Source organism: Maniola hyperantus, chromosome 11 (genome assembly GCF_902806685.2).
Source record: "Maniola hyperantus chromosome 11, iAphHyp1.2, whole genome shotgun sequence".
Taxonomy (NCBI): Eukaryota; Metazoa; Arthropoda; class Insecta; order Lepidoptera; family Nymphalidae; genus Maniola; species Maniola hyperantus.
In genome coordinates, this window is record NC_048546.1 from 8,188,219 (window position 1) to 8,200,930 (window position 12,712).

Below are 12,712 nucleotides of genomic sequence, written 5' to 3' on the forward strand. Positions count from 1 at the left end.
ATGTAAACTAGTATAGAAGTCATGTTTATTCAACTTTGGGAGGTTATGCTGTTGTTTACAAATGCATGACGTCAGAGCACAGATAATCTATCGGCCAAACATGGCCGACAGTGTTTTCACCTGTCTAAGAAAAATATATTGGCTAATCTGTGTAAAGCCAGAACAAAAAAAAAAAGAAAAATATATTTTTAAATTAAAGTTTTACGGTTTTTAGGGCGCAAAAAAATATAGTGTTAATTTTTTTGATCTAATAGGACAAATATTAACCATTTAAGACCTACTTAAAAAATGTGTCAACTAGCCTATTCTCATTTCCAAGATTAGGTTTGGAAGGAAGATTTGAAGGCAAAAGGGCTGAAGGTCGCCAAAGACAAATGGTTGGACTATATAAGGGGGTGGACAGGGTTGAGTTACCCAAAGTTAAAAGAGACGGTGCCTACTCAGGAGTGATTTAAAAAAGTAAAAGGTATAGATCATACATTTTATTAAAAGTAATGTTTCTCCTAATATAGTACGCGACAGGTCGAGATGGCAATCGGGGCGTCCCCCCGCCTCATACTCCGATTTCCATCTCAACCTGTCGCGTACTATACCTAAGTATTTTTAATACCATCAAACAAAAGCCTGATACTACATTGAGCTCTTACAACATATATAAATAAAAATATCGCCTATTCATTTGTTAGTTTCTCTGCCTGCAAAGCGAAGACAAAGGCCGTAGAACTGGTCCATTCCCACTTGTTTACAAACGGGTAGTACATCAGGCCATGGATCGCTTGGACGTGGCAGTTATCTGTAACAGTGACTTTGTTATTTATTATATCTACGGATAATCAACTAGAGGCTTCGAGCTGTAAATTTTTGTGCCGATTCCGAGCGTAGCGGGAGTATCGATAATGGGTGTTAATTAATGGTCCTCTACAACACTAGGTTGACAGATGTCTTATCACTAACATGTCGTTCAGAGTACCTACGCTCACATGACGCTCACTGCTGTTATCAGCGCTAAAATGGCGAAAATAAAGTTGCTTCGTAAAAAGGTCTGCAACCGCAAGTCCAGCGTACTGGTATTGTAGAGATCAGTGTGACACAGGGTAAAAGGGTGTATAAGTCCCGCAAATTGCTATTGCGCTGGAACCATGTCTGCTTAACATCGAAATGACGTCATTTTGACGTTAGCCGCAATAAAAATATACCATCAGCTCGAAACTTCAGCCTAGTGCTGACGTCCTAAAAAGGCGGCCACGCGAATTAGCAATTTGCGGAACTAATGCGTACAAAATGTAGAACATATTACTAAAATATTTAGGTAATAAATAATACATACTTCTCTCCAGCAAAAACGTGACCTCATTCGGCGTCGTGAGTTTTTCATATTCGTGCGTATTCGCTGGCACCGACCTCAAGATGTATTCAGCGACCCATATGCCGAATATTTGCATGAGGCGCGTTCTGTTTGGGGTCGTGATGAATATCTTCCCGCCGGGTGCGACACACTGGACGCACGACTGTATAAACAATTCCTTGTTCGCGACGTGCTCTATCACTTCTGATGCTACTACTGCATCGTAGTGATCCGAGAATTGTTTTGAGTGCTCCTGTAAGTAGGTAATATTTATAATCCGCGCTAGGTTGAGATGGGTATGAGCCGGGGGGGACGCACCCCCGCACTTATCAAAAATTAATATTTCATTATTTGTAATTAATAAAGACCGGTACACATTTGTTTTATAGTTTTTACATCTATCGGCACTCCGAGCACTATTAACATTAGCATATTGTTGATGCGACCTCGAAGTTTTTACCCATCGGAAAATAGTTTTTACTCCAAAAACCCCTTAAACAGCACCTCGATTGCGGGAAACCTGCATCAATCTCAATTGTTCTGATTGGCTGCATTTGTGCGATTCTTGTTGCAACAATGCATTGTAGCCATCAGTAGTGAGCGAGCCTCAACCAATCAGAGGTGATTGCGATCGTGACTTTGTAGCTGTCATTCTCCCGCAATCGCGCAGCATGTCGTTTATTCTACGCCCCTACACATTATCTGTCAATATCAAGCGCTAATATATAAACAAAGTCTTCACCTCCCTAGGTTGTTGTCTGGCAGTATGTGTTTCCCTAAACACATACTGCCAGACAACAACCCAGAAGAGGCGGAAATCATCTAGGCCAAGAAGCTGCTGCTGTTCCTGGCAGCAATCAGTATTGGACAAGAACTGTGAATGGGGGCGATCACAATAGATGGGCAACGGTCAACGTGATACAGGGTCTGGAAGAAGCCCTGCACAGCCAACAAACAACAAAGAAGAAGACGATCTGAGATGTTTAGACTTTAGAACTCAGATACCTGTCTATATGTATAAGGAATCTAAATGCAGTCACAAGATACAAATAAAGATAATAACTTTAAATAAAGAAAAGGTTTTTTAATGATGTTAAATCATTTACCTCCACAAAAAAAGCAGGTAATAAAATAAACCTAATCAAATATCAACAAAGGCCTGTGGGAGCGGCGTGGTAGTTAATCCCGGCGACGTCCGGGCGGGCACGTTAAGTCGTCTGTCTCGCCGACACAAAGCAGACCCGGAGGCAATTGCTAGCTTAGCAGAAATGCAATGCTAACAAGGAAAATTGTATCGAAAATTATAGCAGTCTTGTCCATTTATTTATTAAACTACTAACTGCAGATGTCCGCGACTTCGTTCGCGTTGACTAAGGTTTGTAAAAAGTAGCTTATGTCACTCTCCAGGTCTTTATAACCATGCAAAAAAATCACGTCAATCCGTTGCTCCGTGAATGAAGGACAAACCAATAAACCAAGAAACAAAAACACTTTCGCATTTGTACCTAATATGGGTAGTGATTGACAAGCGTTTAAAAAAAATAGAAATAGCTAGCAAAAAAGCAGGTGGGTCACCTGATGTTAAGTGATTACCGCCGCCCATGAACCAGCAGCAACAGGGGAATTGCCGATGCGTTGCCGGCCTTTTAGGAAATTTGCGGAGGCGTGGAGTTTTTCTACATGACCAAATCGGAAATGAGATCGGTAGGAAAACCAGAGTGACCGACATAGCTCAGCGGGTTGCGAAGCTGAAGTGGCGACGGGCAGGGCACATGTATCGTACAGTTAGAAAAACCGATGGATTTTAGGGCTCAAAGTAATGGAATGGCGAAATAGCACCGGAAGGCGCAGTGTTGGAAGAATCCACTTCGTGGACAGAGAACACCAACAAGTTGCTGTGAGCGCAAGACCGTGGGGTGTGGAAATCCATACAAGAGACCAGCAGTGGACTTCTATCGATTGACGACGACTATGAGGATGATGATGATGAAACCAGTCTAAGCCACTGTTAATGCCCTTTAGTACTGACATATTTCAGTTCTACAACAGATATTACTTCTTGTTATTTTGTTTTGTGATTTCAGTAGTGTCTCTGCATAAAATAGACTGCCACATGCTGCTGAAGGCCGCAAAATTATTTTTTCAATTTTTAGCATACCTACTGCATTGTAGCATGTTGTTGCTTGTCGCTGCTGTCGCTATTGCAGCAACGTACTCATGGTGGTCACCATGTAAGAGCGTTTTTTTAAACTGTTGTTATGAATGATGGACACATTCATAAAATACTAATGATTCTTCATATAAATTTTAATGCCATGATAGCCTAGTGGTTAAGACGTCCACCTCCTATTCGGGAAGTTGGGGTTCCGATTCCAGGTACGCACTAACTAACTAGTCTAACTTTAAGGAAACCTTGAAGAAAAGCATTGTGAGGAAACCGGCATGCCTCTCAGGCATATTACGTTCTCAAAGATGTGTCTAGTCTGCCAAGCTCCACGTGGCCAGAGTGGTGGACTATAGCCTAAACCCTTTTCAGTGTGAGAGGAGACCCATGCTCAGTAGTGGGCCGGCGATGGGTTGATCATGATGATGATGATGATATTTTACCTCAATTGTAGTGCACTGGTAGCATGGCCTATTGTTTTCTAACTTTGGATCTCTTTTGCTATGTTCTGAGGCCAAGTCTATTAATTCATTGCTGGCATCTATTCCTGTTACATTAGCTCCAAGTCTAGCTATTGCCTGAAACATATTATTATTATATTATATTATTTCACATATGCCAAGTAAGCCTCTGATATGTTCAAACTATACCACCAGATCAGAAAGCAGTTTCTACAGAGAAGAGCCAGGAAGAAACTTGGCACTTGCTCTTTCAAAAAGCTGTTGAACCTGGTTAAATACCAAAAGCATTCTAGAACGCAAAAGAATCAATTAACTACTAATACAAAATTATCTAACCTCTGATAGTATGCCCCCACCACAACCTACATCTAATATTTTTTTATTAGACAAGGGTGAGAGGGTTCTTTCATGAGGCTCATAATGTACTAGACCATCTCTTATAAATGGGACCCTGGTAACAAATAAAAGAAAAACCTTAAGTATCTGTTATTGTACTATTTAAAAAAAACCATAGATTAAATCCTAAATATCCATTAAGTGCAGTGGCGTGCACAGGAGTTCAAGCCAGGGTATGCATTTAGGTATGAACTTGTTTTACGGCAGGTTATAATGAAAAAGTAAGCATTGATTTCTTCAATGAGGGTAAGCAGTGCGTTTATGCTTCTATGAGCTGCACGCCACTGATTAAGTGTATGTACTTGTACTTACTAATTTAAAAAATATATATAGAATTTGCCTATAATCTCGTGTCAAATTAGATAACATATAAACCTAATTAAAGCAAAGCCCTAACTGACACATCAACATCCACATTTTTGGACCTAAAAAGCTAAAATTTTGCAAGAGGATCCCTCTATAATGTAGACAAGGAATGTAGCCAGACTTTCTGAAATTCTCACAGGGTAGGGAATAAAAAAGATTTATATTTTCACAGAGAGAAGCCACAGGCAATCGTCACTTATTTCGACAACCGCCCTGGTGCAGCTGTGAGTGCTAGGATTTTATAAATGGGATGGGATGTCCTGTGTCGATACGCTAGAGCAGTTTCGAAATTCTCTGGTCTGGTCTCGATGGAGGCTTCAGATTTTACAATACAACATAAAAACTGATAAGGATAATAGGTATAGATTTAACTGCCATACCTCTTCCAAGATAGATATTTTCCATTTTAGAATGCAGGTGGCAATTATTATGGAAAAGGTGCATTGATTTATTATTGCTACAATCTCAAATGTTGTGATTGGCTGAATTTGTGGTATTTTACTACTGTAATGCAATTAGCCAATAGCATTGCAATCACGTCTGGTTGGCTGACACTCTTCAGCCAACCAGAGGTGATTGCGATCATCACACTGTAGTTGTCATTCTGCAGCAGTAGGCTTCCACTCTCCAGTTACCACCAGGTGATTTTGCAGAGAAGGGCTACCTTATCATCAATAAAAAAGAATACATAAACAAAGGTTACCTAAGTAAATTGTAACTATGCAGTGGCATCATTTTGCCATTGGGGTCCCACCATTCCTTCGCGAGTTTGCTATGTTTGTCTACATGACTTTGGTCTACTGTAGTTTCGTTTGTAACAGTTTTATTAAAGTTTAATGTTGCCATTCTCCTACAAGGAAGTTTGTGCATACAGGATTGTCTGAAAACACAATAATAATAAAGTTAATACCAAAACAGCTGTTGGTAAGAGAAGTAATTAACATTATTTTCTATACCTATATCCATACATGTTCTTTGTCATAAACATTTTCAAATAACTAAGTGAATGATTCTTCATTCTTCCTTCTTCCTTCTTCACCACCGACCAGAGAAAAAGCTTCTTCACTTCACAGTATTTTTAGATATAAAATATAATAGGTTGACTTAGGTTTAAGGACTTGAATACATCTGAAATTATTAGGAGACATGGCTAGACAAAAAATTAACATAGAAAGGTTACACTTACCTAAATATAAAAAAATGTAATAGGTAGATTTTATTTTACCAATAGTATACTAATAGTAATCAATACTAACGGCTTTAATAAAACATTTACAGCAAAAAAAGCAAGTAAAACAGCGTAGTAAAAATGCAGAAAATCACCAATCAATAGTAAATATTATTTTTAAAACTATTAAACTACTTACGCGGCTATGTACTTACAAAGATATGAAGTGAATTTATGTATGTAAACTGCATTTATAACGTAAACAATTAACTGTATTTTTTATTTTTTCTCAATTAGCAGCTGTATGTTTATTGTTTTTTACTCAGTTTCTGTAGGTACTTATATTCTTCGCAATTAAAAATAATTAACAAAGAGTTAATAACACAAAAACCTTGATAAAAACACATTAAAAACCATATTTAAAAACATGATAAGCTGTGACAGTGACACTGACATTTACTCTTTAGTGATTATGGTATTCTCTTTGCTCTTTGCAGTGTGTGAAAAGGGTTGCCAGGTAAAAAAAGTCGTACGCTCAGCGAAAAATCAATAAAAAGGTCGGTAAGGTCTATGGTCGTACACTATTAAAATCTTACTTTTACCCTTTTGCTATCAAAAACCCGGCCAAGTGCGAGTCAGACTCGCGCACTGAGGGTTCCGTACCACAATCGTGTTTTATCGACATTTTGCACGATAAATCCAAAACTATTACCTATGCCTAAAAAAAAAATCGGTTTTAGAATGTAAAGGTAAAGCCCTTTCATATGATACCACTTGGTATAGCAATCTTACTTTGAAAGTCGAAAATAACAATATTTGTTCATGAACACATTTTAATTTTTTTCTTGTGATGTACACAAATTCACTGTTTTCAGATTTTCCCCCTAATGTCTGCTATAAGACCTCAAGGTAACGGGAAGTATCCTGTAGGTTTCTTGACAGACCTTTATAGAACCCTTATAGGATCACTTTGTTGTCTGTCTGTCTGTCAAGAAACCTACAGGGTACTTCCCGTTGACCTAGAATCAGGAAATTTGGCAGGTAGGTAGGTCTCATAGCTGACATTCGGGGGAAAATCTGAAAATCGTGAATTTGTGGTTACATCGCACAAAAAAAAATTAGTTGTGGTCATAAACTAATAATTAGTATTTCAATTTTCGAAGTAAGATAAGTAAGAAGTAAGATATCAAGTGGAGTATCATAATATGAAAGGTCTTCACCTGTACATTCTTAAACAGATTTTTATATAGTTTATGCATCATAGTTTTTAAATTCTCGTGCAAAATGTCGAAAAAATACGACTGTATTACGGAACCCTCGTTGCACGAGCCTGACCACAGAGTACATTATAATGAGCCTGACTCGCACTTGGCCGGCCGTCTACATACAATCATATTCATCCCTTTACCTAGGTACTTGCTTTTAGGTGTAAGGCTACGTTGAGTGTGGTAAAAACGCGCTGTTTTTATTTTTTTTATCAGATTTACCTTATCATTCTTAAAATGTATAAGGTAGGTAGGTAGGTTATAATTAGGTAATGTGGTAAATGATAATAGTCAAATGATCGTATGTTTTACGTACGATTTCGATGCTTAGGTCGTACCGTCGTACGCACTTAAAATAAAATCACTAACTATAGGTAGGTAATTAATTATCAAAAAATTGTACAAACTATCGTTGTATAAATGGCAGCCCTGGACTTGTGGACAAGTTGTTGACATTTCAATTAATATTATTTATTACATTCCATGACCTCAGTTCAATGCACTGGTGTGAATGACCTGCTTTGATTAGGTTGCACCGACCAGAAAAAAAAGATGGCCTGTGTGGATGGTGTGAATGACGAATGTTCATGGATTGTGCGACCGTTTGAAGTAGAAAAAACATAGTGGTTTTGGAAAATAATCTAAATGGAAAATTCAGGGAAAGCGTCAATAAAATTTTCATAGATGTCTCTAGTCTTGAATATTTCGCATGGGTCGCCACGAAATAATACCTATATCTATATGATCTATGCTTTAATGTTTAGGTCGTGTCAATCAATGACATAGATGAAGAGTAAGAGCTAGCGTGCACTGCAATTTTCCTTACGTTTCTTCCCCACAAAATCTATGAATTATAATAGAAGTAATTAATTAATTTCGCATCCGATTTAAATTTAAAAATTTAAAGCATATATGATATAGATATAAGTATTATTTTTCATCTTTAGTGGTGGTAATATATTCAGCGCCATCTATGAAAATGTTCTCGAACGTTGCCTGGAAACCTCCTCATTGAATTTTTGGAACTAAAATTTCTTTAAAGATCAGCCCTAAAATTAATGGCAGTGCTGTCAAAGATAAAAAAACACATTTTGTTGATTTAGATGGGGTTAACAATTTACTAGTTTATTTCTACGAAAAATACGTTCTACACCAAATACCAAAATTTCAGGTTTGTAACTCATTTCGTCTACAAGCTAGAGACCTGTGACACGCGGACAGACAGACAGACAGCACAGTGACATTAATAGGGCTCCGTTTTTTATTGTAAGTAGGTAAGTATTCATTTTATTTTCAAGAAAATACCTAATTACATATCTACATCAATCAAGTCTCAAGAGGATAATACTATAACTAGGCAGAATTAATTTCGTAGTGAACATAACACTAGAAGTAGGTACTGTAGTGTTTTTTCGTCCATATTGTAGATACCAAAGCATCGCTCGCTTCCCATCAAACGAGAAATATTAAGTACAAATTCATTTTAATTATTAAATATTGCATTGCAGCTTCCCAAGGTGGTCTAGGTGGGAGCTGGGACACACAACTCGAGTCTAAAACTGTACAGTTCTTCGTTAGTCGGCATCTCACTTTTGCAAGGGGCTAACTTGAATTTGCTTGCAATCAAGCGCCCCATTTTTAATAAGGCCTGAAAAACATCATTTTAATGAAATTGTTGATTGTACCTACTACCTTCTTACTAACATTGTCTTGTTTTAATAACTATAGGTACACGATTGACTACAATCGCCTGTTGGAAAATGATGATTTTGACTTAGATGGGACGCGTATGCCGAGAAGATGCCTTACTTCTATCTTGTTTTAAAGAATATTCTCAATCTTGGCCTTGCGTATGAGGAATGATGACGCAAAACGTTTCGTATATGTAGGTAAGGTAGATGGATGTCAACGCCATAAGAATGGAAAATTGCCCGACGTCTTGGGTGTATGGTCGTAAAAAGGTGAAAAGTTCTTGAGCACACTCGAATTACTAGACTACTTACAGTCCGATTTCTAAAGAAATCCATTTTTTAAGAATTCTAATAAGAAAACAAAGTGATACTTCTTGAACTTACAGATCTGGTTGGTAATGGTAAGGAAGGCTTCACATACACTTGTGGGCATGCTAATAGAGTATTTATAGGGACTAACATCTTCAATACGTAAAATGGTGTGGCAGATGATATCATTTCTGTAAGAAAAATCAATAATAATTATTTTCAAATAACTTTATTGACTTAGGTATACTTAGTTACAGTATATTAAGAAGTATTTACCTGAATAAATTCTATCGAGATGATGATCTGAGCAAGAGAATAATGGCTTCATCTTGGGATAGAAATCTGCTGTAAATTCCCAAAGTGCTAAAATTGGTCCATCTCTTTTACCTTCAACATAAAATATAACCGTATCAATTGTGTCCAAGGCAAATCCTGTTAACGAGTCATTGATGTCCTTTGTCGCGATAAGATTTTCATTAATTTCTATAATTCTTTGTAACAAAGCATTTGTAGCAAACGAATCACTCGAACAGCAATACAATCTGAGAAAGCTTTCTGTCAAACTTCGTGGCCTGCATCCAACTACACCTATTGATACCTCTAGTGTCATCTGTGCTTCTAATATTACTGATGGTTTTATAACAATATCAGGTGTGATGGACAGTTTAATTCCGTTTATGTCATTTGTACAGTTATCTTGACGACCTCTTTCTTTTAGAGATACTTTCAAAGGAAATAGGCAAAACTCTCCTCTAATGATTCCGTTACTTTCTTTGGCTAACGAACTTCCATCAATTTTTGTTACAGCAATGGGCACTTCTTCTTCAAGACTTAAAGCTTTAGCTTGAGGAGGTGAGGCGAATCCAAAGTTGTGATCATTTTTATCATCTCCAAATAGAATTGGATTATGGTTTGTTAATTTCGATTGACGTACACCTCGAAGCTAAAACAAATTAAGTTTTTGTAGGTTAAGTATTATACTTACCTAACGCTTAAAAAAAGTTAATTAGATATTTCGTTTTGAATTACCTGTATTTCAAACGGATTATCTAAAAAAGATGCAGTGATTTCAGATGCTTTAGAAAATTGTAGAGGTACGGTGTGATGGTCATTAAATTTGACAGTTCTTTTTAATTTAATAGGTTGTTTCGGAGAGTCATGTTCCTCTTCTCCAATATTCCATCGGGTGAAAACTTGTGTAATTCTATTTTGCAAGTTAAGTACAAAGTTTTATAATTAAACGATAGCTTTACTAAAATTGCAAAAATATCGAAACCTGAACTTAAGCCTAAATACCTTAACTTTTTAAGTTCTTGGATAGGAATGTCGTTTAATGTTTCTACGTTGACGAATATAATTGGATAGTCATCTTCGGCTGGTAAATTATTGCTAGAAATTAACACTATTACTGCACTCTGTTCTGGAGGACGTTCTCCGATAGTCTCAAAAGCAACTATTCTTCCCGATCCTGATAAAATAGCAAATAGATAAGTTTTACTACTAAGTAATGTTATTTATATAACAGCTCATCTACATAATATTAAGTAAATTTGTTTTTTTAAATAGTACCAAAGTAAGTACTTATAATAAATAATGATTAAACTACTTAAATAAATTTAAAAACTAAGAGCTAAGAGCTAAGTTACCCGCTAAAATAGAATCTCCAGGTAAAGAAATAGCAAATTTTTCTTTTTGTACTTCAACTATTTTCTTTTTATCTTTGTCTTTAAAAGCTTTCGTATCTCGTTTCTCTCTTGGCTTAGCTAATAATTTTTCAGATTCAACCAGAAAATCTTCTTCCTCTACTGAATAAGTTTTATTCAATATGCTTTCCTGTACTTCGGATAATATTGTATCTTGGTGTCTTATATCTAAAACATTAGGTATAGGTGTACCTACATCTACATACGTGTTTTTCGTTCTTGTTTGTATATCAGGTATATCTACAAAAAAAAATTTAAACAAACCTGTTGGACTGTAAGGTGTATCAAAAACTCCATCTAAATAAGAAGCAGGAATAAATTTTTCGACACTTTTCCATAAAAGCTCGTGTATAAATTGTTTAATCGTTTCCTCTGTTTTTAAAACTGGTGCAAAATATCTACGCTCTCCAAATTTTAAGCGTGGCAAGAATACTTCAAAATTTTTGTCGTTTTTTGCACTAAAATTGAAGTAGCTTTATTTTTTAAGTTATGTTTTATCAAATTGTAGCTAAATGTTCTATCCTTGTTACTGTATTTAATAATGCAGCATGATGGTCATGATTAATAGAATAGGATAGAACAAAAATATTTTTATTCAAATAAACTTAAATTATTACTTTTGAATCGTCAAAAGCCGTACCTACCACTGCGTTCAGAATGCCTTTTCTATTGAGAAAAACCAGCAAGAATCTTTGCAGTTGCTCTTTTCAAAGTTTTTGAAAAATTATGTTTCTAAAATAAACCTACTTAGTACCAAGGCTACCAGATCCCATAGAACATGTGATTGTAGCAACTTGCTTCAGCATATCATGCACTCTGACAGGAAAAGCGTGCCGAATAGAAAAGGTAAGCCAACGTTCTTCTAAAAATTGCCATGTCCTTACATAGGCATACTGATTTCCGCACCAAATCTGCAAAGGAAAGAACCACATGGCATACATTTTTAACTGTAGTACGCGAGAGGTCGAGATAGCAATCGGGGACGGCACACGTGAGCGGGGCGTCCTCCCGCTTCATACCCCAATGGCCTATACTAATAGGCTCATAATTTTATTGAGAGATAAAATTTTACTAACTCAATAGTTAGCAATTAAAAATATGTAGGTACTTGCTTAAGTCGGTACCATTATTTTTCTACTTTAAAACTTTTAATTATAAATTGAACATATAATTTTCACGGAACAACATAATAGTTATAGGAAAGTAAAAAAAAAATAAGAATAACCCACTACGTAGGTAAGTAAAAAGTACTAAAATTATTAATACAAAAAAATGTACCTACGCCGTCCATGTGTTCATTCGTGAACATATTTAGTGCCCACTATTGCCTCTTACGAATGTAAGGTTTTTGGGTAAACTGACGCGTGGATCAATTTATTTATTCGGCCTTACCTTAGCTACTTGGGACCATATAAGAATATCCAACTCAAATGATTGTCCAGGATATAGTTGATACAATATCCTCATTGCCTGTTGATAAGGCCCAAGTTCAAGTGTTCCCTGAGTTCCCTCAACGCAATCTCGCCAAACATCTATCCCAAGTATTTCTATAGCAAATGTCAACGTGAAAGTGCTTTTAAGAAATGTTGTTGCATCTGCTAATATGGGGGCTTTGCTTGGAGCTCCTTTACTCATATTTATCTAGTATTATTGATTAATTTATTTAAATGCTGCGAATATTAGGAATATTATAATGAATTGGCACTTAATTGTCATGACTTACATTGACAAGTATTTTTATTGCACAAGTCACGCACAAGTCCAATCTTTTTACCTGAGCTTTTTACAAGCGTTTTACATTGGTCAGCATGTCACATAGAGTTATGATAACCACATCACTGGCA

The 12,712-nt window shown here is 36.4% G+C and overlaps 2 protein-coding genes across 6 annotated transcripts; both read right to left on the reverse strand.

Moving 5' to 3' along the window:
- Positions 1-467: 467 nt before the first annotated feature.
- LOC117986463 (ubiquinone biosynthesis O-methyltransferase, mitochondrial-like) lies at positions 468-6,349 on the reverse strand. 5 transcript variants are annotated; one of them, XM_069501674.1, is made up of 7 exons: positions 6,116-6,349; positions 5,701-5,860; positions 5,436-5,612; positions 4,307-4,421; positions 3,953-4,087; positions 1,328-1,598; positions 468-793 (listed from the first exon to the last, which is right to left on the reverse strand). In XM_069501674.1, the coding sequence occupies exons 2-7, from the start codon at positions 5,748-5,750 to the stop codon at positions 672-674; spliced, it is 870 nt and encodes a 289-aa protein (XP_069357775.1). In that variant the 5' UTR covers positions 5,751-5,860; positions 6,116-6,349; the 3' UTR covers positions 468-671. The 5 variants fall into 5 exon arrangements, with proteins under 5 accessions (XP_069357775.1, XP_069357772.1, XP_069357774.1 ...); XM_069501671.1 differs by having other exon boundaries at positions 5,689-5,860; positions 6,116-6,348; XM_069501673.1 differs by having other exon boundaries at positions 5,689-5,860; positions 6,100-6,348.
- A 2,338-nt stretch (positions 6,350-8,687) lies between these two features.
- LOC117986466 (uncharacterized) lies at positions 8,688-12,364 on the reverse strand. The gene is made up of 9 exons (XM_034973299.2): positions 12,261-12,364; positions 11,616-11,779; positions 11,133-11,326; positions 10,812-11,036; positions 10,462-10,633; positions 10,195-10,369; positions 9,442-10,108; positions 9,241-9,356; positions 8,688-8,813 (listed from the first exon to the last, which is right to left on the reverse strand). Exons 1-9 carry the CDS (start codon positions 12,333-12,335, stop codon positions 8,688-8,690), a joined length of 1,914 nt encoding a protein of 637 aa, XP_034829190.2. The 5' UTR covers positions 12,336-12,364.
- Between the last annotated feature and the right edge of the window lie 348 nt (positions 12,365-12,712).

Coding starts and splice junctions, on each gene's coding strand:
- LOC117986466 (XM_034973299.2), bottom strand. CDS start 12,335: ATGAGGATATTGTATCAACTATATCCTGGACAATCATTTGAGTTGGAT. Junction 11,327..11,615: donor TCTGGTAGCCTTGGTACTAA/GTAGGTTTATTT, acceptor CTTCAATTTTAG/TGCAAAAAACGACAAAAATT. Junction 10,634..10,811: donor TGGAGATTCTATTTTAGCGG/GTAACTTAGCTC, acceptor CTATTTTATCAG/GATCGGGAAGAATAGTTGCT.
- LOC117986463 (XM_069501671.1), bottom strand. CDS start 5,750: ATGAAGAATCATTCACTTAGTTATTTGAAAATGTTTATGACAAAGAAC. Junction 5,613..5,688: donor AAGAACATGTATGGATATAG/GTATAGAAAATA, acceptor TTGTGTTTTCAG/ACAATCCTGTATGCACAAAC. Junction 4,422..5,435: donor CATAGTTACAATTTACTTAG/GTAACCTTTGTT, acceptor ATTTGTTACCAG/GGTCCCATTTATAAGAGATG.